The 24,284-nt window shown below is 50.4% G+C and overlaps 1 protein-coding gene across 2 annotated transcripts in view; it reads right to left on the minus strand.

Moving 5' to 3' along the window:
- Positions 1-24,284, minus strand: part of STX1A (syntaxin 1A) — a 253,948-nt gene that overhangs the window by 18,619 nt on the left and 211,045 nt on the right. For both annotated transcript variants that reach the window (XR_005590229.1, XM_039508497.1), the window contains exon 6: positions 17,519-17,627. Coding sequence is in view for 1 of the 2 variants with exons in the window: in XM_039508497.1 (XP_039364431.1) it covers positions 17,519-17,627 (109 nt within the window). In the remaining variant the exon portion in view is untranslated. The remainder of the gene's footprint in view (positions 1-17,518; positions 17,628-24,284) is intronic.

Consider the following 24,284-nt stretch of genomic DNA (forward strand, 5'->3'; position numbering starts at 1 on the left):
ATTGCTAAATGGAACAGCTTTGAAATTGAAGGATTGGTGGGTGTTTAATTCTGAAAGAAAGATGTCATGGAAATCAAATCTGTCACACAATAGTTCTGCCCCTCTGATAATGGTGAAGGAACCATTTAATAGGGTGTTATGCAAACATCAAAACGAGAAAAGAAAAGCCTACAAAATGTAGATAAAGCGAAACAAACGAATGAGTGAGAAAGAGAGAGAGAAAATGAATGGAAAAGAGGGAGCCAGAAGGAAATCAACTTCTTAAGGAAATCATAGAAATATGGGGCTGGCAGGGACCTTGATAAATCATCGACTCCAGCCCCCTGCACTGTGGCAGGAGCCCTCTGCACTGTCAATCCCCAGAGCTGGTTGACTAATGGAATACATTATTTGCAAATTAATTATCTGTCAAGTGACATCATTCATTCATTCATTCATGCCCGTCACCCCAACCGGGGTATGGGCTGCCAACAACAGATCTCCATAGTCTTCTATCCTGGGCCATTCGCTCTAGCTGGTTCCAGGTATAGCCCATTTTTTTGCTATCAACCTGAAGGTCGTGTCGCCAGGTATTTCTTGGGCGGCCTCTTTTCCGCTTGCCTTGGGGGTTCCACTGCAGTGCCTGTCTGGTGATGTTGGTTGGCTGCTTGCGTAGTGTATGTCCTATCCAGCCCCACCTTCTCCTTCTAATTTCTTCCTCTGCTGGGAGTTGATGGGTCCTCTCCAAGAGGTGGATGTTACTGATGGTGTCTGGCCAGCGGATCTGGAGAATCCTTCTGAGGCAGCTATTAATGAAGGTCTGGATCTTCCTGGTGGTTGTTTTGGTTGTCCTCCAGGTTTCAGCTCCATACAGTAAGACTGATTTCACGTTGGAGTTGAACAGTCGAATCTTTATTGCCAAAGACAGCTCTCTGGAGCTCCAGATGTTCTTGAGCTGTAAGAAGGCTGCTCTTGCCTTACCAATCCTTACTTTGATGTCTGCGTCTGTGCCACCCTGCTGGTCGATGATGCTACCTAGGTAGGTGAAGGACTGCACTTCTTCCAGGGGTCTTCCATTCAGTGTGACTGGGTCGTTGCTGATGGAATTGATCCTAAGGATCTTGGTCTTGTCCTTGTGGATGTTGAGGCCAACCTGTGATGACGTGGCTGCCACTACGTTGGTCTTCTCTTGCATCTGCTGTTTACTGTGCGAAAGGAGTGCAAGGTCGTCGGCAAAGTCCAGGTCATCAAGCTGGGTCCACAATGACCATTGGATTCCATTCCTACGCTTGTAAGTGGATGTCTTCATAATCCAATCGATGACGAAGAAAGAGAAGTGGTGACAACAAGCATCCTTGTCTGACTCGGTTCGCACCTGGAAGCTGTTTGTGAGCTGCCCTCCATGGATCACTCTACAGTGTATGCCGTCGTATGAATTCTTGATCAGGTTGACCACCTTTGCTGGGATGCCATAGTGCCGAAGGAGCTTCCAGAGGGTCTCTAGATCCACGCTATCGAATGCTTTCTCACAGTCAACAAAGTTGATGTACAACGAGGAGTTCCACTCCATAGACTGCTCGACTATGATGCGGAGCGTTGCTATCTGGTCCGTGCATGATCTGTTCTGCCGGAAACCTGCCTGTTCATCTCGTAGCTGTGGATCGACGGCATCCTTCATTCTCTCTAAGAGGACTCGGTTGAAGACCTTCCCTGGCACCGACAGGAGTGTGATTCCTCTATAGTTGGCACAGTTGCTGAGGTCTCCTTTCTTGGGGATTTTGATGAGATATCCCTCTTTCCAGTCAGCCGGAATAACTTCTTCTTCCCATATTTTCTCAAAGAGGGGGTACAGCATTTCCACTGAGGCATCCAGGTCTGCTTTCAGGGCCTCTGCTGGGATATCGTCAGGTCCAGCCGCCTTCCTGTTCTTCATCATGGTGATGGCTTTTCTGATCTCGTCTCTGGTTGGTTTATCGCAATTGATTGGGAGGTCCTCGTTGGCTGGGTCGATGTCTGGTGGATTTGGTGGTGCTGGTCTGTTCAGGAGTTCCTCAAAGTGCTCCGCCCATCTGTTCATCTGTAGTTCTATTCCTGTTATAGACTTTCCCTGCTTGTCTTTAACGGGACGTTCTGGCTTGCTGAACTTTCCAGACAGTCGCTTGGTAGTATCGTACAGCTGTTTCATGTTACCGCTGTATGCTGCCTGCTCTGCTTCTGCTGCCAGTCCATCCACATAATCTCTCTTGTCCTTCCTAATATTCCTCTTCACTGCTCTGTGGGCTTCAGCATACTCTTTTGAGCTTTGGCCTTTGCTGCTCTAGTCCTGCTGTTGTTGACTGCTGCCTTCTTCTTCTTTCTGTCTTCTATCTTTGTCAAGGACTCTGCTGTGATCCACTCTTTCTGCTGGTGTTTCTTAATTCCAAGCACTTCCTGGCATGCTGACCTAAGTGTGTCTCTCACTTTCTGCCATCTGTTGAGTACACTGTCTTCCTCTTCCTCAGACCGATCCTGTAGTACTGAAAACTTATTCTTCAGCATCAATCCAAAATCTTCCTTGGTCTTATGGTCCTTCAGAAGGTTGACGTTGTACTTCGCTCTTCTGTCTGACGCGTCTATCCAGTTCTTTTTCAGCTTCAGCTTCAATCTGGCCACCACTAAGTGATGGTCGAACGCCACGTCTGCTCCTCTTCTAACTCTAACGTCCTGCAAGGATCTTCTGAACTTCTTGCTAATGCAGACATGGTCGATCTGGTTTTCTGTCATGCCTGCTGGCGATACCCAGGTACTCTTGTGGATCCGCTTGTGAGGAAAGATGCTGCCTCCTATGACCAGATTGTTAAGTGCACACAGATCCACAAATCTCTCTCCATTCTCACTCATCTCTCCCAGAGCATGGGTCCCCATGACTTGTTCGTATCCTGTGTTATCAGGTCCAATTTTGGCATTAAAGTCTCCCATAAGGATGGTAATGTCTTTGTCTGGGAGAGTCTCTAATATTTTCTGGAGTCTGTTGTAAAAGTAGTCTTTGTCCTCCTCTTCACTGTCATTGGTTGGAGCGTAGCACTGAACAACATTCATCTTAATCCTCTTCATTTTAGTTCTGAAGGATGCTGTGATGATCCTGGGACCATGTGCCTCCCAACCAATCAGTGCTCTCTGTGCCTGCTTGGACAACATGAAGCCTACTCCCTGTGTGTGGTGTGCGTCGCTCTCTTCATGTCCTGAATACAGCAACAGCTCTCCTGTCAACAGTCGTCTCTGTCCAGCTTGCGTCCATCTTGTCTCGCTATGTCAAGTGACAAGGACTCACAAATAGTGTATGTGACTAATGGTATCTGGGCATCTACAAAACTAGCTGAGTATATTTGTGATTCATTTAACAACTGATGGAAAAAATCAGTGAATGGACCATCTGTGAATATTATTCCACTGGCTCCCTAAAGAATATTAACTAGACAATACTGAGCAGTGAAAGGGGGACATGAAACTATATAAATACAATTAACAAGGCAATTGGGGAGGCAATGAATGGGCACTTGGGATGCAGAGGGAATGGGACCTATGGGATCTGGACACACTAACCCCAGCTATCTTGCCCTGCTCTGCAGAGCAGGATAAAAGCTCTTTTCTCCAGGACACTGTCATGAGAAGATCACTGATGCGCCTCGCCCAGCAGAGTGAAGGCACCATGCCATGCAATGGGAACTCTTCCTAGTTCTGAGATGAAGAACCTGCTTCTGGATGATGTGATGGCCTCTGGATGAAGTTCCAGCTTTGACTCTGGTAATGCAGGCCAGACCCAGCTCCAGGCACTTTCTAGCTTTAAACATGTCTGTTATTTGTGATCTGTGATTATTGAGAGGATTCCTTCATTTGTAGGAGAACTGCTTGGTATAACGACTGTGGTTGCTTCTTGGATCTTTCAGAGCAATGCGGGATAACGCTGATTTCGCTGGTGTGTTCTGCCAGTCATGACCTGTCTGGAAACCTTTGCATGCTGCACACTACTAACCGGGACCTCACACGGAAGTGCCTCCTTCCCTCCCTTCTGCTCAGAGGGAGGCCGATTCATCGGTGCAGACAGAAAGGGAGGCACCTGAGCCAGCCCTACAGTGCGTCTTGTAGCTGTGCTATTTCTCTCCTTAATATGCTACATTATTAGCCCAGGCGCTAACTGCGCCTGAATTGCTTGATCTGCTGTGAAAGCCCTCAGTGAGTTTGTTCCAATACTCAGCCTAGGATTCACGTTTTGGGGAAAGCCCTAAGAATACCCTGTACTTCTGCATCTCAAACAGCCGTCTAGGTTGCTGGACACAAAGTCAGCTTGATTCCCTTGATGTCTTGGTTTTGCTGGAGTTGGAGGAGTCTATGACTTTTGGACCTTCAGTCTAACACACAAAACAATAATTTATAAATACAAGAAACAGAGGAAAATATGGAGAGATCAAAATCCCCCATCGCCAAGAATCCCTGACCTGGATACAGGCTGATTCAGTACTCATCCATGCAAGGCAGCCTGAAGCTAGTCACAATCTTTTGGGGACAGTATCCTCAGTTTAGAAAGACCCAAATCTCTCCTATGCCCCCAGGCCTGTGCGTCACACATTGCCCAGTCTGTCTGTTAGTGGGGGCACCAGGGAGATTTGGGCCCTGCATTTAGGTTGTGTATAATCCACGTTTTACTAAGCCTGTGAGCAATACAAATCTTTCCATGGTGTATTTGTAATTCAAATGCAAATAGCTTTTGGTTCAGATGTCAGCATCCCCTCAATGTTTGCAACCCAAACATACAGCCGGTGTTAGTGCAGCAGAACTGGAAAGGGGAGATCTCCCACCTGGGGAGCTCCACTGGTGGTGGAGCGAATCAGGGCTCAGGCGTTTGTACGCTGTTATCATCGGTGCAGGGCTAACACAGTGTTAAAAATGTGGGTGGTTTGTCCAGGGGCGGTTCTAGACATTTCGCCGCCCCAAGCAGGGTGGCATGCCACGGGAGGCACTCTGCCGGTCGCCGGTCCCGCGGCTCCGGTGGACCTCCCACAGATGTGCCTGCGGATGCTCCACCGAAGCCGCAGGACCAGCGGACCCTCCGCAGACACGCCTGCGGGAGGTCCACCAGAGCCACCTGCCGCCCTCCCAGCGACCGGCAGAGCGGCCCCCGCGGCATGCCGCCCCAAGCACGCGCTTGGCGTGCTGGGGTCTGGAGCCGGTCCTGGGTTTGTCTACACTTGTGCTGCCATTGGTGCAACAGTGTGAGGGTTCCCCAAACCTGCCAGTGGAGCTGGGAACGTCTGTGAGAGTGATGTCTCAGGCATGACTGCCCTCTGCTCTGCAGCTCCAGAGCTCCCCAGGGCCCCCGGTGGCTAATGGGCTTCTTTAAATGTATTGTATAGTGGTGGGGGAGACAGAATTTTACCCCAGCAGAGGAGAACCCCCTCCCTGCTGCCAGAAGTCTACACTGCTGCGAGTGCCCAGTGGTTAAGGGAGCCTTCATTTGCACTGTCTGTTCTCCATGCCAGACACAGGCTTGGGTCACAATACCTCTTCAGACCTTCCCAGCAGGGCAGGGCATTGACCACTCAAGGCTTCGTTTTCAGCATACTGCCTCTTTACATGTCTAAGGCGTCTGTCTGCAGCTACCATTTTGTGAGGCAGAATTAATGCAGGATGTTACTGGGATGTCAGGGGGTGAGTGGCCCAGTCAGAGGCACTGTGACTCAGTCAGCTCTCCTCCCAAGGTGCGGAAAATCAGTCACCACATGACAGGAGGGTCCCGGCTAAATCAGTGCAGGCCTGGAGACAAAAGAGAGGCCTCCTATGAAGCAAAGGGGACAGGGCAGAGAGCCTGTAAAGGAGAATGCCAGCCAGCCCCCCCAAGGGAAAACACTTGCAGTGCTCTTCAGCGAAGAGATTTGTGATGGAGGGGCCGAGGAGTCTGCACTCTGCAAAGACTTAATAAGACCCCTCCAGCGGGAGGTTACTTTAAGTATTCTGCCCTGGGAGCAAGTTATTGCAAGAACCACCAGGGAGCTCTCTGTGTGTGTCTCTGTGTGTGTGTGTGTGTCTGTGCGCGCGCGCCTGCAGGGCCACACCATGCCACAAGGGGGCGCTCTGGGACGGCCCCCTGCTACATGGGTACACGTGCACTGGGCATGCTCTGTTTCACAGCCAGAGCGTTGTTCCCTCCTACTCTTTTCCTTTTATCCAAACGCTGGTCACTCAGGTCCGAGAGGACAGGGCTCCAAGGCCCCTCGGTGTAAGTCATTGTGAAGTGCTGATGAAACACAGAAGTCGAGCCCTTTATCCAGCCCTCATTTCCCGGTTCTCAGGGAGCAGAAATCAAATTAGATTTCAAACGTCATTGCTCCTACCCAGCAAAGCTGAAGAGGAAATAAGAGCATGTCATCCCCTGTCACAAGTAGCATGTAACGCTCAGACTTCACAACATATTAACTTAAGGAAAGCTCCTAACCAAGGCTGACTTAGATTCTCCCAGTGCAATTTCAATAGAACCCAACTGAGGCAGGAGAATGGCTCCGGAGGAATTTGTCTGGCTGTCATGAATTCCAGGATGTCCATGTATCTAAAAAATCTCCATGACATCTGGTGTCTTGGCGATTTCGGGGGCAGAGTGAGTGAGTGGGTGGATTGGCGTGTGGAAAAAGAGCAGGTGAAGTTGTTTAAACAGTGTCTAATGCGAATGGCCCAGAAAACTGCTCTGGAAGTGATTAGAGAGTGGGGGATCAGTCTCCATGCTGCAGGGGCTCAAGGATCAGATTGAAGGAGTCTGAAATGACCAAGCACTAGACTAGACCGTCACAATATACAGGACACAGGAGAGCAACAAGAAAAAGGTGTCCACTAAAGTCATTAAGTCAGTGTTGTGGGACATAAAAATACCAGGACTATATAAGGAGGCAGGAGTCCAGTGGTTCTGCTGTGCTTCTCTTTAGAAGCGTGGTTCTGCAAAGGTAGTTTGATCCTTATAAAACACTCCTTACTGAAAACAGTACCACACTATGAGCCATAATCTCCCAGTTTACAATGGGAATGCTGCAGGGCTTGGGACAGTTACTCTTTCATAATTAGGGTAGTCTGTGATTTTCAGGTATTTGCCAGGATTTTCCTGGCTTGTGATGTCCCCACCAGCGACCCGCCCTGCGCTTCCCTGCCATTTCCCACGACAGATCTACATTGCCAGAAGGGAAAATCTGCCCATGGGACTGAAGTTCCATCCTCATTGTGGCTGAGAGCTATTTCTGTATCTGTCCACCAACCATCTTCCCTGAGAAGAGTGAGGGGTGGTGTGAGAAACAGGCTGGCGCTGACAGAAAAGGCATCTGTCCCAGAAATCAAAAGCAGAGAGGAGAAGCTTTAACTATTTGCCCCAGTTTCCAGTGCAGGAAGAAGCTGCAGTCACTATGAAACTCACTCGCTTTCCTGGAAGGAAGCTCAACCAGTGTTTTTGGAAAGGCTGAGAAGTAATTCCCCTTATGTTCTAAAACATGAGCCATTTACAAACTCACCCTCAGCGCTTCCTACCTGGGGATCCGGCAGCTGAAAAATGGAAGGTCAGGAATTGACTCAGCTTTCTGCTCCCTCCACAGCCCAGCAGAAAGGGTCAGGTTTAAAGGACCCTCCAGACGAGCGAGCGGCACATGCTGTAGCCCCTGACTGTTTACAGCCCAGAGGAAACTGGAGCCTACCCTTCAGCTCCGCTGTTCCAGGCAGCACTTCTCACACTGAACTGAATGGGCCTGGAGCGTTGTTAAGTGTCTGTTCCTGGAGGGTTCCCCCCCTGCCCCCGAGTGGAGGAGCAGGCCCGCTGGCAGCAATGTCGGGCCTCAGGGCAGGGCCATCCCTAACGGGGTGATGAATCCGGGACTGACTGCGCTGGCCAATCACGCCAGCCCGCAGGGCCCTGTACCTATTGGGTTCTGGGAAGTGGGCGGGCTTAAGGATCCCCCCCACTCCAGCCTAAGGGGAGGATCCACAGGACCTCAAAATTCAACTGAGTTCAGGGGACAACTACTAAAAGAACAGGGACAGGAGTGCAGTCAGAGGGTTGCAGGCCCTGTGGCGGGGCAGTCACCCTGCTCCGGCCCTGAAAGGGTTAAAAGCCAGCCCTTGGTGAGGGCTGGGCCTGAGAGCCAATAAGAATAGGCTGATTGGGAAGGCAGCCACAGCTGGGGCCACGCCCATGTAGGAGACAGCTGGCCCTATAAAGGGTTGTGAGCCAGGAGCTGGGGCATCTCTCTCTAGCTCTTGGGAGAGAAGAGCCTGGCTGCCTGGGAGTTCAGGGTACAGGGAACAGAGCAGGCCTGGGGAAAGGCAGGAGGAGCTGGGGAGCTCCAGCTTGGTAAATCCCCAGGCTGCAGGCCTTGTGCAAGACCTAAAACAGGTACTGGGGCTGCAGGGGTGCAGCCGGGGTTAGGCAGAGGCAGCTGGTCCAACCTCCTTGCCAATGATGAATGGCTGCTAGTTCCTGGCTACAGAGGCTTGGCAGAATTCAAACTGTATTTGTCTCGATTCGATTCGAGTTTATCTTTCAACTTTTCTTAGATTGTTTGCTATTTAAATGTTCACTGTTGTGGGATATTATTGGGGGGGTGTCAGACACTAATTATTGAATGAAAGTAACAGCTTTGTGAGTGGAGCACAGTTACCTGCAGCTCCAGCTGCGCTAATGCCAGAGTCGGCTGTTTTAGCAGAACTGTCAAGCCGTGGGTCATGCAGCATTCATTGCATCACACTTTAAACACACTGAGGGGGGATGCTAGTCAATTCTCAAGCAGCATTTTTCTTGCGTTGTCTATCTATACATTTTTATTATTATTGCTGAAACTATTTCTTGGTGGCTTTGTGTGTGAGTGGAGAAATCGTCATTTACTGACATTTCCCAATAAAAATCTAATCCTTCCAAGCGTAAAGAGAGGAGATGTGAGGAACAGTACAGGAAGTTTTGGTGAGGATGCCAGCCCGATAAGGACATTGGCTAGACACAACTGAGAAGCCTCAGCAAGACCCAACAACTTGGCTTTCTAAAAACAGGGCACTAATTAAACAATAACCCAGTCTCTGTGCTGAAAAGGGCTCCCTCCTCGCTAATTTAGCAGCTATTAATTGAAACCTTTGCACACCTCTCTCAAACATTCTTGACTGCCAACATGGAAGCAATTACAGGGTGTGCCAGGCAGCACACCCCCACTCTTGAAAAGGAGAGTAACACTGGGGCAGCTTTTCCAGCTAGCATCACAAAATAAAGGCACATCCCAGTGTTCGCCGTGTGCAGGAAAAGTGCTGCCAAAGGGGTGGAGGAGAGTCGAGGGGCTGAGCCAGGAAACAGCTTTATTCCCCCTCCATGTGCTTCACCATCTCCCTGGCCACACTGAAGTGACATTTCCTTATTTCCTGTAATTCCAGCTGCTAGGGGCCGCCACACAGGGACTCCCCAGACTGGGTCTGCTGACCGGACAGTAAACTCCTGTGTGGCGGGGCAGGGAAGAGTGTGGTGAACGCACAGCTGAACACAGGGTCCCCCCACACACACAACAGGCCTAGATTTCACAGGCTCTTTTATCCCTTAGCCTGCTCCATCTGAAAGCAATCGGCAGCTCTCCTTCATTGACAAAACACAGAAAACAGCCCAAACACTCTGTATCCAAATCTGGGGGAGAAGAGTGCCTAGTCCGGTGGGGTGGGGCGGGCTGGGGTTGGCAATTGGACACAGAGACTCTCTTCTCTAGGTCTCCATGCCAAATCCAACATAAGTGATCAGTGGGTGAACATCGGACAATACAGATGCCACCACATAAAGCTGGGGTGCAGTGGAGGGGACATGCTGGGAGAACATAGGGAGGAGTCTAAAAATATTGCTCAGGCATTCAGAAGTGAAATCAGGAAGGCCAAATCACACTTGGAGTTGCAGCTAGCAAGGGATGTTAAGAGTAACAAGAAGGGCTTCTACAGGTATGTTAGCAACAAGAAAGTGTGCCCCTTACTGAATGAGGGAGGCAACCTAGTGACAGAGGATGTGGAAAAAGCTAATGTACTCAATGCTTTTTTTGCCTCTGTCTTCACAAACAAGGTCAGCTTCCAGACTGCTGCACTGGGCAGCACAGTATGGGGAGGAGGTGACCAGCCCTCTGTGGAGAAAGAAGTGGTTCAGGACTATTTAGAAAAGCTGGACGAGCACAATTCCATGGGGCCGGATGCACTGCATCCGAGGGTGCTAAAGGAGTTGGCAGATGTGATTGCAGAGCCATTGGCCATTATCTTTGAAAACTCATGGCGAATGGGGGAGGTCCCAGATGACTGGAAAAAGGCTACTGTAGTGCCTATCTTTAAAAAAGGGAAGAAGGAGGATCCGAGGAACTACAGGCCAGTCAGTCTCACCTCAGTCCCTGGAAAAATCATGGAGCAGGTCCTCAAGGAATCAATTTTGAAGCACTTAGAGAAGAGGAAAGTGATCAGGAACAGTCAGCATGGATTCACCAAGGGCAAGTCATGCCTGACCAACCTGATTGTCTTCTACGACAAGATAACTGGCTCTGTGGATGAGGGGAAAGCAGTGGATGTGTTATTCCTTGACTTTAGCAAAGCTTTTGATACAGTCTCCCACAGTATTCTTGCTGGCAAGTTAAAGAAGTATGGGCTGGATGATTGGACTATAAGGTGGCTAGAAAGCTGGCTAGATCGTCGGGCTCAACGGCTCGTGATCAATGGCTCCATGTCTAGTTGGCGGCCGGTTTCAAATGGAGTGCCCCAAGGGTCGGTCCTGGGGCCGGTTTTGTTCAACATCTTCATTAACGATCTGGAGGATGGTGTGGACTGCACCCTCAGCAAGTTTGCAGATGACACCAAACTGGGAGGAGTGGTGGATGCACTGGAGGGTAGGGATAGGATACAGAGGGACCTAGACAAATTAGAGGATTGGGCCAAAAGAACTCTGATGATGTTCAACAAGGACGAGTGCAGAGTGCTGCATTTAGGATGGAAGAATCCCATTCACCGAATGGCTAGACAGCAGTTCTGCAGAAAGGGACCTAGGGGTTACAGTGGATGAGAAGCTGGATATGAGTCAGCAGTGTGCCCTTGTTGCCAAGAAGGCTAATGGCATTTTGGGCTGTATAAGTAGGAGCATTGCCAGCAGATCGAAGGACATGATCATTTCCCTCTACTCAGCACTGGTGAGGCCTCATTTGGAGTACTGTGTCCAGTTTTGGCCCCACACTACAAGAAGGTTGTGGAAAAATTGGAAAGAGTCCAGCGGAGGGCAACAAAAATGATTAGGGGGCTGGAGCACATGACTTATGAGGAGAGGCTGAGGGAACTGGCATTATTTAGTCTGCAGAAGAGAAGAATGAGGGGGGATTTGATAGCTGCTTTCAACTACCTGAAAGGGGGTTCCAAAAAGGATGGATCTAGACCGTTCTCAGTGGTACCAGATGACAGAACAAGGAGTAATGGTCTCAAGTTGCAGAGGGGGAGGTCTAGGTTGGATATTAGGAAAAACTTTTTCACTAGTAGGGTGGTGAAGCACTGGAATGGGTTACCTAGGGAGGTGGTGGAATCTCCTTCCTTAGAGGTTTTTAAGGTCAGGCTTGACAAAGCCCTGGCTGGGATGATTTAGTTGGGTTTGGTCCTGCATTGAGCAGGGGGTTGGACTAGATGACCTCCTGAGGTCCCTTCCAACCCTGATAGTCTATGATGCTATGACCTACAGTTGAGAGCAAGGTAACATTGACAGGAAATGAAAATGTGGGTGCCCCAGAGTTAGAGGCCCCTGGGATGTCAGTCCATAGAATCTCAGGGTTGGAAGGGACCTCAGGAGGTATCTAGTCCAACCCCCTGCTCAAAGTAGGACCAATCCCCAGACAGATTTTTACCCCAGTTCCCTAAATGGCCCCCTCAAGGATTGAGCTCACAATGCTGGGATTAGCAGGCCAATGCTCAAACCACTGAGCTATTCCTCCCCACTCTTTCGATATGTGACCTCTCACAAAACTACCATCACAGCTGGCACCAGTTGGCCCCTTTGCCGTCAGACTCAGCAGAAAAGCCAAGGATGAACTAGGCTCTGGAGACAGGATTCCTTCACACCCTTGACAGTAAATAGCTCCTGGAGCTGGGGCTCAGGCCCACAGGCTCCCTGTATAGGACCCATTTGGTGCAGACATTTCCAGTCTTCTGCACTGGCAACCCGGCACCTTTCAGCAGTCTGGAGCTCCCTTCAAAAACAGCTTTTCCCTCTACTGAGACTGTCAGCGTCTGAATACCCAGGGAGCACACTAGCCCCGAACTCCCCTGCAGCACAAGGTGGCGGGCCCAGTGAGCCTTGCCAGAGCCTGCCACGCGGAGAGCTGTGCACTTGGAAGAGGAGGTACTCCTGAAGTGATGCTGTATTAGTGACACACATGCACAGGGGCCTCAGCCAGGATCCCAGCATGCCTCTGCTTCGCAAATCTATGGGACCCTCTTACTCTGAAGACGAGAAAGAAGGGAAGAAGAGAAAGAAGAGGGCAGAGTGAGGCCATGGCTGCCAAAAGCAGCCATTTACTATATCAATCACAAACATATCTGTGGAAAGAAGGCTGATAGAGGCAGAGACAACAGCAGCCATGAGCCAAGCAGCAGAGGATACAATGAGGATGATTGCATGCGGCAGCTGCGGTATGTACACGGCCCTAGTGGGGGCACCGGAACAGAGGTATGTATGCATGAAGTGCCGCCTAATAGAGCTGCTGGAAGAAAAGATCCTAGGTCTAGAGATGCAGGTAGAAACCCTGGTAGAGATTAGAAGGGGGCTTGAGCAGCTGATGGAGCAATGGCAAGCTGTGGCTGAAGGGGAATGCTCAGGGGTACAGGGGGAAGCAGGGGCTAAGGCCTGTGAGGGGGGAATGCTGGATGGGGAACATGGGCAGTGGAAGCATGTGACCGTGAGAAGCAGGCCGAGGAAAAGGAGAGCCAGTGAAGGAGAAGTAGAGCTAAGGAACAGGTTTGAAGGTTTGGAGAATGAGGAAGGGGTACAGCAGGTGGTAGCTGACGGTGGGAGGGCAAGGAAGAAGAGAAGAGCGGCTAGTCCGATAGAAAGAGGGGAGGAGTCGATGGAGACAGCGCCAACTTTGGGCCTCGGGAGGATGCAGGATGGCTTAAGGGGGACTACAAGGGATGATAGGAATGGAAGGAGCTTGCAATCGGGGAACGGGGGATAGGTTAGCAGACTACACTGTCCCCAGGCAAAGGCAGGTCTACGTGATTGGGGATTCCATACTGAGAAGGTTGGACAGGCCTGTGACCAGGGCCGATCCAGAGAACAGAAGGGTGTGCTGTCTACCGGGCGCTAAAATACGGGATGTGGGCCTGCAGTTGAAAAGGATCCTAAAAGGAGCAGGTAAGAACCCGTTGATCATCCTTCATGTAGGAACAAATGACACGGCTAGATTCTCCTTGGAGAGAATCAAGGGAGACTATGCCAGGCTGGGTAAGACGCTCAAGGAAATTGAGGCTCAGGTGATCTTCAGTGGGATTCTACCTGTCCCTAGGGAAGGGCGACAAAGGGGTGACAGGATTGTGATGATAAATAGTTGACTCAGGGAGTGGTGCTATAAGGAGGGCTTTGGGATGTATGGGCACTGGGAGGCTTTCGGGGACAGAGAACTGTTCTCACGGGATGAGCTCCACCTGAGTAGGGAGGGAAATAGACTTCTAGGAGGGAGGCTGGCTCATCTGATCAAAAGAGCTTTAAACTAGGTATTGGGGGGAGACGGTTGGGAGATGTCCAGACACTCTCCACGCCAAATTTAAACATTGAGAGGGAGGACAACAGGATAAGAACGGATATAGCCAGAGGGAGGGGTTTGGACATAAGGAAGGGGGGGGGATGGATACTAGACCAATAGGTCATACTGGTGGTACTGGGTCCCTACCAAATTGGGTAACAAAGGTGAGAGAAGCCAAACAGCAAAAATTGGGATGTTTGTTCACCAATGCGAGAAGCCTAGGTAACAAAATGGAATTGGAGCTCCTGGTCCGAGAATTGAAACCGGATATCGTAGGAATAACCGAAACATGGTGGAACGGTAGTCATGACTGGAGTACAGGTATGGAAGGGTATGTGCTGTTTAGGAAAGACCGAAACAAAGGTAAAGGTGGGGGAGTAGCATTGTATGTCAATAATGAGGTAAACTGTAATGAAATAACTAGTAATGGAATGGATAATACGGAGTCTGTTTGGGCAATGGTCACATTAGGGAAGAAAACTACTAGAGCCTCCCCTGGGATAGTGATTGGGGTGTGCTATAGACCGCCGGGATCTAGCCTGGAGATGGATAGAGAGCTCTTTAATGTTTTTAAGGAGGTAAATACTAATAGGAACTGTGTGATCATGGGGGACTTTAACTTCCCGGATATAGATTGGGGGACAAATGCTAGTAATAATAATAGGGCTCAGCTTTTCCTAGATGTGATAGCTGATGAATTCCTTCATCAAGTAGTTGCTGAACTGACGAGGGGGGATGCCATTTTAGATCTGATTTTGGTAAGTAACGAGGACCTTGTTGAGGAAATGGTTGTAGGGGACAACCTTGGCTCGAGTGATCATGAGCTAATTCGGTTCAAAATAAATGGAAGGATAAACAAAATTGCATCTGAGACTAAGGTTTACGATTTCAAAAGGGCTAACTTTACTAAATTAAGGCGACTAGTTAGGGAAGTGGATTGGACTAACATATTTAGGGATCTAAAGGCGGAAGACGCCTGGGATTATTTCAGGTTGAAGTTGCAGGAGCTGTCAGAGGCCTGTATCCCGAGAAAGGGAAAACGATCCATAGGTAGCAGTTTTAGACCGAGCTGGATGAGCAAGCATCTCAGAGGGGTGATTAAGAAAAAACAGAAAGCGTACAAGGAGTGGAAGATGGGAGGGATCAGCAAAGAAACCTACCTTATTGAGGTCAGAGGGTGTAGGGATGCAGTGAGAAAGGCCAAAAGCCGGGTGGAGATGGACCTTGCGAAGGGAATTAAAACTAATAGTAAAAGGTTTTTTAGCCATATAAATAGGAAGAAAACCAAGAAAGAAGAAGTGGGACCGCTTAAAACTGTAAACGGAGTGGAGATTAAGGATAAGCTAGGCATGGCACAATATCTAAACGAATATTTTGCCTCGGTCTTTAATGAGGCTAATGAAGGGTTTAGGAATAGTGACAGAGTGACTGATGGGAATGAAGGTGCGGGGTTGGAAATTATAGTATCCGAGGTAGAAGCCAAACTTGAACAGCTTAACGGTAGTAAATCCGGCGGCCCGGATAATCTTCATCCTAGAATATTAAAGGAATTAGCGAGTGAAATTGCAAGCCCGTTAGCGATAATTTTTAACGAATCTCTGAACTCGGGGGTTGTACCGTTTGACTGGAGATTAGCTAATATAGTTCCTATTTTCAAGAAGGGGAAAAAAAGTGACCCGGGTAACTACAGGCCTGTTAGTTTAACATCTGTAGTATGTAAAGTCATGGAAAAAATATTAAAGGAGAGAGTAGTTACGGACCTTGAGGTCAATGGCAATTGGGACAAATTACAACATGGTTTTACGAAAGGTAGATTGTGCCAAACCAACCTGATCTCCTTCTTTGAGAAAGTAACAGATTTTTTAGACAAGGGAAATGCGGTGGATCTAATATATCTTGATTTCAGTAAGGCGTTTGATATGGTACCGCATGAAGAATTACTGGTTAAATTGGAAAAGATGGGGATCGAAATGAAAATCCAGAGGTGGATAAGGAACTGGTTAAAGGGGAGACTGCAGCGAGTCGTATTGAAAGGTGATCTGTCGGGTTGGAGGGAGGTTACCAGTGGAGTTCCTCAAGGTTCGGTTTTGGGCCCGATCTTATTCAATCTATTTATCACTGACCTCGGAACCAAAAGTAGGAGTGGGCTGATAAAGTTTGCGGATGACACCAAGTTGGGAGGTATTGCCAATTCGGAGAAGGATCAGGATATCCTCCAGGGAGATTTGGATAACCTTGTAAACTGGAGTATTAGTAATAGGATGAAATTCAATAGTGAGAAGTGTAAGCTTATGCATTTAGGGATGACTAACAGGAATTTTAGTTATAAGCTGGGGACGCACCAGTTGGAAGTAACGGAAGAGGAGAAGGACCTCGGAGTCCTGGTTAATCGCAGGATGACTATGAGTCGGCAATGTGATGTGGCCGTTAAAAAAGCTAATGCGGTCTTGGGATGCATTAGGCGAGGTATTTCTAGTAGAGATAAGGAGGTGCTAGTCCCGTTATACAAGGCGTTGGTGAGACCTCATTTGGAGTACTGTGTGCAGTTTTGGTCTCCCATGTTTAAGAAGGATGAATTCAAACTGGAACGGGTACAAAGAAGGGCCACTAGAATGATCCGAGGAATGGAAAGCCTGTCGTATGAAAGGAGACTTGAGGAGCTCGGTTTGTTTTCCTTAACCAAAAGAAGGTTGAGAGGAGATATGATTGCTTTCTTTAAATATATCAGAGGGATAAATACCAGGGAGGGAGAGGAATTATTTCAGCTCAGTACTAATGTGGACACGAGAACAAATGGATATAAATTGGCAGTCGGGAAGTTTAGGCTTGAAATTAGACGAAGGTTTCTAACCATCAGGGGAGTGAAATTCTGGAACAGCCTACCGAGGGAAACAGTGGGGGCGAAGGACCTCTCTGGCTTTAAGATTAAGCTTGATAAGTTTATGGAGGGAATGGTTTGATAGGATAACGTGATTTAGTCAATAGGTCAATAATGTGCGACCACTGGTAATTAGTACCGAGGGTCAATGTTGGGATATTGAAAGTCTTTTTCCTGAGTGTCTGGCTGGAGAGTCTTGCCCGCATGCTCGGGGTTCAGCTGATCGCCATATTTGGGGTCGGGAAGGAATTTTCCTCCAGGGTAGATTGGCAGTGGCCCTGGAGGTTTTTCGCCTTCCTCCGAAGCATGGGGCAGGGGTCGCTAGCTAAAGGAGTGGGTGGATCGGCTTATGTGGCCTGCATCTTGCGGGAGGTCAGACTAGATGATCATAATGGTCCCTTCTGATCTTAAGTTCTATGATTCTATGATTCTAACTTAGTCCTTCAGCTGAAGAAACACAGACCTTTACCATATGTGTCAAGTCCTTTAGCTTCCAGTATTTTTAGCTGTGACACTCTGAGTTAGTTTCCCAGACCTGAAGGAGAGCTCTGTGTCATCTCTGTCACCAACAGAATTGGTCCAAGAGAAGCAATTACCTCACCCTCCTTGTCTCTCTAGTAGCAAATATGTCCCTTACCTTCTCTGTAGGCCCAGCTGCTGGAGAGCAACGTCATCCTCACACACAGGTGGCTGCAGCCGCGGCCCACTCCCGCAGCACGCACAGCCAGCAGACACAGGATTTACAGTGAGGGAGCTTTGCATGAAGCACTGAAACCCTGAAGCAGCTTTGATTGCCTGTTAATCAGCCCAGGAATCGACACGCACTCTGGACACACCAGGCACTGAGTTGCCCAGGGTTGCTGCTGTGGGTGGTTTTACTCACTGATTTCCAGCTGTCTTTGAATCCTCCCTTTGCAGCGCTCCCTGTAGTCAGACTGGGTGGCATTGTACTCAGACATCACCTCCACAAACTTGCGCGACAATGTGGAATGCTGGAGAGGGAAGAGTAACAAAGAAAGTCACATTTTACTTAGTCTCATAGGGAGAGGGGCCATTCTCCATCAAGGCTTTTGTCAGGATGAGAAATTCACAGCTCTGAACCCCACATTACTAAAACTCCCCCACCCCACCTGGAATTTCCATTCCAGACACAGTAACCCAGATGACGACTGCACAGACATTCTACAGCTTCTGCAGAAATATCATCTGATGACATCAACCAGGTGGGGTTAAGACAGCTTGTCATGAATATTTATCACCCTGAGCACAAACGTGATGATATTTTACCTGCCTGTCAAAGAAAAATATTTGCCTGGGAGCAGAGAGTTTGGCAAGGCTGACTGAAAGAGAAAACGTCGCTGTTCTAATTTAAATCTGAGAGCTACACTCAGACGTTACTCCTGCCTTACTCAGGAAGATGCCCAGAGAAGTCACTGAGATTTGCTGAGCAGAAAGTTAAGCAAGTTTCTCGTGATCAGTGGCACTGGAGTCCGAGGGCCGTGTTCCCTAGAAGTACGGTTATTGAGCGGACACCAAGGCGTCAGGGCTGGAAGCAAGGCAGCCACATGGACAGAGAGCCCTGCAGAAGTTCCACTTGTTCAATGTAACCTGCATGCAGCCTCGCTCTTTGCTAACACAGCATCTGCAGCGCAGCAGCTGGCTGCGTGAGCCCTGAGACTGGGTCCGGAGCAGACACAAACCTAGCCCAGCAACAGACCTGGTGGGAGGAGGAGTTCGAGCTGTGCACAGACCTGGCCATGCAGGATGATGACATCAGCAGGAAAATAAAACAGTTATTTTACCTTATTGGGGAACAAGGGAGAGAGGGCTGCACCCCTGGGGAGCTCAGCACTGCCTCAAGCCTCACAGCAGGCCTGCGGCTCCTCAACGCTGAATTAAACTGTAGAGCGACACAGGTTCTTCACTTGAGAGGGATGCAGAGGGGAGGGGATAGAGCCCAGTGTCACTGCCGTATGCACACAGGCTGCTCCATGCAACTTTGGGGACTTGACAGAGTACCTAATTCAGGTCAGCCTGCAGCACTTGGGGTCGCCACCTGCAGGAGCAGCTGCTAAGTACATCTCACACTAGACAGATGCTTAGTCCTGGGGCATGCAGCGGCAGCCTCCCGAGGCACAACACACCGGAAGCACAGCAGCAAAGGAGGGCAGGCAGCCAGGGTTCCATATCCATAGTGAGATGGGAGAGCATGAGCGGGTGGAGAAGTGCCCCGCACTAGGACAGCACTGCAAGGAACAGGGCAAATTGGACCCTCGTAGCAGTGTGTGCAAGAGAAGAGCAGGTTGTACAAGTGGGGGAGGGGACATGAGACAGCGGGGATGACATCATGACTCTCTCCTTGAGTCCGAGAGCGTATCAGGTTCAGGCCGTCAGGACGGGAAACAACAAGGGACAATACCAACCTCTGTGCATGCAACAATGGTACCAGGAAAACGGGCTTTGCTCTGAACCCTGCAGCGGGGCCTCCTGCGGTGGGATTCCTTGAGGTGAATTGGTCTCAGACACACCCATTACAGACAGCAGGCACAATCTAATAACGTACCAGGAGAGCACAATGCAGCCCGTAGGAAAACATGACCTCGTCGCAACTCACCTGAAAAATAACAGAGGGCAGAGCGGAGGTTTGTGGTAGTGGATGGTGAGCACCGCTGGCCCAGCGGGGGGATCACAGCGAGAAGTAAGGTTAAGATTTTGTCACGGGTATTTTTAATAAAACTCACAGACAGGTCACGGGCAATCAACAAAAATTCACAGAAGCTGTGACCTATCTGTGACTCTTACTAAAAATAATGGGGGAGCTGACAAAGGGGGAATAACAGCTCCAGTCCCGGTGACTCACAGTTCTGGGCTCACAGCTCCGGGGTCCCCGCTGCATGGCTCAGAGCTCCAAGGCCCCCATTGCCAGGGATGGCTTAGAGCTCTGGGGCTGGTGGCTCAGAGTTGCGGAGCCCCTGCCACCCATGGTGGCTGAGAGCTCCCAGCCTCCAACCCAGCAGCTGACAGCTCCAGCTGAAGCTGAAGAAAATCTTGTGGAGATCTCTGAAAGTCACGGAATCTGTGACCAAATCTTATCCTTAGTGATAAGCCCCAGATCTGTTCAAGGGGCAGCGTCACACTGACATTCCAGTATGATGCATCAGACAAAGGATGGTGGTGGCTTATGCTAGCAGAGCCCTGTCAGAGACTGGACCCAAACAGGAAAAGAGCTTCTGGCTGTCGTATTTGGAGCAGAGCGATTCCATCAGTGCCCCTATGGCCACCCAGTAATAGTGCAATCAGCCCACAAACCCCTAGAGACAATCCTGGCAAAACCCTTTCTTAGGGCTCCATGTTGATGCACTTCCAGTGCTACAGGTAGAGATCAGACATTGTCCAGGACAATCCCTGGGGTTAGCTGACACCCTGAGCAGGGGATACACACCCAGCCCCCACAAGACAGGGGAAGGGGATTAGGACATGAAGCTGGAATGCCTGGTTGAAAAGGGACCCTAGTGAGGCTATTAAAAGTCTGGTTGGCAGTGCAGCAGGGCTAAGGCAGGCTCCCCGCCTGCCCTGGCTCCACGCAGCTCCCGGAAGCGGCCGGCATGTCCCTGCAGCCCTAAGGCCCAGGGGAGATCAGGGAAGTTCCATGCACTGTCCCTGCCCCAGGCACCAGCTCTGCAGCTCCCATTGGCCGGGAATTGCAGCCAATGGGAGCTGTAGGGGCAGCATGCAGAGCCCTCTGGCCCTGTGCCTAGGAGCTGGACATGCCAGTCACTTCTGGGAGCCACATGGCACCAGGGCAGGCAGGGAGCTGCCTTAGCCCCACTGCGCCACTGAGTGGGAGCGGCCTGAGGTAAGCGCTGCTCGGCTGGAGCCCACACCCCAACCCCCCTGCCTCAGGGCGGAACCCCCTCCTGCACCCTAACTCCCTCCCGGAGCCCACACCCCACCCTGTACCCCAACGCCCTGCCCCAAACCTGAGCCCCCTCCTGTACCCCAAACCCCTTGGCTCCAGCCTGGAGCTTCTCCTACACCACGAACCCCTCATCCCTGGCCCCAGAGCCTGCACCGCCATCTGCAGCCCTCACCCCTTCTTGCACCCCAACCCCCTACCCCAGCCCGGAGCCTCCTCCTGCACCCTGAACCCCTCATTTCTGGCCCCACCCCACAGCCCACACTCCCTTCTGCACCCCAACCCCCTGCCCCAGCCCAGTGAAAACGAGTAAGGGTGGGGGAGAGCGAGCAACAGAGAAAAGGGGGATGGAGTGTGTGGGGGCGGGGCCTCAGAGAAGGGGCGGGGCAGGGCAAGGGTGTTCAGTTTTGTACAATTAGAAAAATGGCAACCCTACGCTGATGGAAATCAACAAGGCTACAGCAAAGGAAGTCCAACTACAGTCCAAAGAGTGATCCTAGCAGAGAGGCTAGATGACAAAAGCCAAGTACCTGCCGGAACAGAATCATAGAGGTTTTTAAGGTCAGGCTTGACAAAGCCCTGGCTGGGATGATTTAGTTGGGTTTGGTCCTGCTTTGAGCAGGGGGTTGGACTAGATACCTCCTGAGGTCCCTTCCAACCCTGAGATTCTATGATTCTGTGATTCTGTGTGTGATGGGGTATACCTGGCTCTTTGGTGCCCTCTGCTGGAGGCCGTGCAGTCCTACTATGCCCCACCTCAGGAAGAAGCAGCGGAGGTGGGTAATAGAATCATAGACTATCAGGGTTGGAAGAGACCTCAGCAGGTCATCTAGTCCCATCCCCTGCTCAAAGCAGGACCAACACCAACTAAATCACTCCAGCCAGGGCTTTGTCAAGCCAGGCCTTAAAAACCTCTAAGGAAGGCGATTCCACCACCTCCCTAGGGAACCCATTCCAGTGCTTCACCACCCTCCTAATGAAATAGTGTTTCCTAATATCCAACCTAAACCTCCCCCACTGCAACTTGAGACCATTGCTCCTTGTTCTGTCATCTGCCACCACTGAGAACAGCCGAGCTCCATCCTCTTTGGAACCCCCTTCAGGTACCTGAAGGCTGCTATCAAATCCCCCCTCACTCTGCTCTTCTGCAGACTAAACAAGCCCAGTTCCCTCAGCCTCTCCTTGTAAGTCATGTGCCCCAGCCCGCAATCATTTTTGTTGCCCTCCGCTGGCCTCTCTCTCCAATTTGTCCACATCCTTTCTGTAGTGGGGGCTCCAAAACTGGATGCAATACTCCAGGTGTGGCCTCACCAGTGCCAAATAGAGGGGAATAATCACTTCCCTCAATCTGCTGGCAATGCTCCTACTAATGCAGCCCAATATGCCGCTAGCCTTCTCGGCAACAAGGGCACACTGCTGACTCATATCCAGCTTCTCATCCACTGTCATCCCCAGGTCCTTTTCTGCAGAACTGCTGCTTAGCCACTCGGTCCCTAGTCTGTAGCAGTGCATGGGATTCTTCCTTCCTAAGTGCAGGACTCTGCACTTGTCCTTGTTGAACCTCATCATATTTCTTTTGGCCCAATCCTCCAATTTGTCTAGGTCACTCTGGACCCTATCCCTGCCCTCCAGCATATCTACCTCTCCCCTCAGCTTAGTTTAAAAGGTCCTCCAGGCCTGCCTAAACAGACTACATAGAAGCAGCCAATCAGAGCCCTGCAGGCTCAGATAAAAGGAGCTGCAAGAACTGAGCAGGTCAGAGCCTGTCTGGGACCAGAGGTGAGGACGTTGGCTCTGCTCTTGCCAGAGGAAGGAGAGGACCTGACAACTGTAAAGGAACAGGTGAAAGGAGAGGGGCTACCTGGGAAAAGGCTCAGGGAAAGCAGCAGCAAACTGGAGGCAGCGGTACGTGGCTGCTGTGTCTAGAGTCTCTGGGTTGGGGCCCAGAGTAATGGGCCGGCCCAGGCCCCCCACCAGCCAGTGCTGGAGTGGCCTAAGCCCTGGAAAGGGCACGAGGCTAGTTTAAAATGCCCAAGGAAAGGGGCTAGACTCAAAGGGTCCCAGACACCCTGGTGAGGGCAGAGAGTTTTGTTGGACTTTTGCTAACCCAGAAGGGGCTTGTACATTTTGACTGTGTGACTTGGCCGGAGGGCTGAGCCGCTGAAGCCCACCTAGCGAGGTTGGCAACTTACAGGCAACACCAGGCGCAGCACTGCACTCAGCCGACAGGGAGCACTCACGAAAGGTGAGAGTTGCTCGTCATGGGGTGTCATTGCAAAAGATACATGCCTCGTCCCTGGGCACTGACAGCTGTCTGAGGCACACTTGTGTGTGCGCGTACCGGCCAGGAATGAATACACAACTCCACTCCTTGACAGAAGGGTGTGACACCTGTGCATCACGTGAGAACCGCCAGCACAAAGGGACTGTTCCCAGATGAGCTGCCCACCCAACAATGGAAGAAGGTGGGAGTGGTCTGACTTACCTTTAAGGGAAAGCAATACTTGAGGTCAGTGGATTACTACTCACATTTTTGGAAAGTCAATGCCCTGCCTGATACAAGCAAGTCAAGACTGGGAAACTGAGGGCCCACTTTGCAGGGTATGGCACTCCAGACTCTGTATTCACTGACAATGGGCCTCATTTTGCCTCAGAAGTAGTCAAGGAATTTGCAGGCATATGGGAGTTTGACCACACATTTCCTGCCCAGCATGTCCACAGAGCAATGGTGAGGTGGGATCAGCTGTGAAAACAGCTATGAGACTGTTACCCAAGGCTGTTTCTTCTGGTTTGGATCCCTTGTTAACATTGGCAAACAGCACAGGGGTGCCAAACAATCCAACCCAGACACTTATGGGACAAAGGACCCTGCTACCAATGCGGGGAGACCTGTGACAGCCAGAAGGGTGGAGATATCACCGAGAGGAGATGGCCAGAGAAATCAGGCACTAGGGTACAACTGATCAGCCCAGGACCTGTGAGTCCTGGATACAGGCACCTCTGTGAGGAGCCAGCCATTAGAGAGACACCAGAAGGAGAGGACTAAAGGAGTAGTGAGGGGTGCAGCGGTGACTAATAAAGAGGGACAAGTGATACAAGGAGACACTTTCAAGTGAGCAGACACAACAGCCAGAGAAATCCCATTGCAGAGCGGACAGACAAAGAACCACCGGAGACAAACCCACAGGGAGGGAGGAGACTCCACAGAGAGACAGTATGCAAAACTCGGAGACAGAGATACGTCATCTGTTGAGGAAACCAAAGCCTATGTAACCAGCTGAGTCTGTGGGAAAGACAAGATTCCCACTCAGCTGTGTGCTGCCAGCCTCTGGCTGAAGGGGCACAGGGTGAGGTCAGGGTGTCAGTTATTTGTTTTTAATGTTTAAAATGTTTGTAAAATAGGGAAGATGTAGAGCAGAACAGTGGAACTGGAGTCAGAGGGTCCATGTGCCCTGGAGGGACTGCTATTGAGGGGACACCAAGAAAGAAGACCCCTGGGAATGAGGCTGGGGTAACTCAACCATGCGAGCAGAGCAGTGCACACAGGCTAACAAAGCCTTAGTTACTCACCTTAACCTGCATTCAGCTTCACGCATTGTTCAGGCTGCGAGTCTGCCACAGAGGTCACGGATTCCGTGACTTTCCGTGACTTCTGCAGCTGCCGGTGCTGGGTCAGGGGCTGCCCAAGCCGGGTAGCCCCTGGGTCAGCAGCAGCAGTTTGGGTGTGTGGGAA

Source organism: Mauremys reevesii, linkage group 20 (assembly GCF_016161935.1).
Source record: "Mauremys reevesii isolate NIE-2019 linkage group 20, ASM1616193v1, whole genome shotgun sequence".
In the NCBI taxonomy this organism is placed as follows: Eukaryota; Metazoa; Chordata; order Testudines; family Geoemydidae; genus Mauremys; species Mauremys reevesii.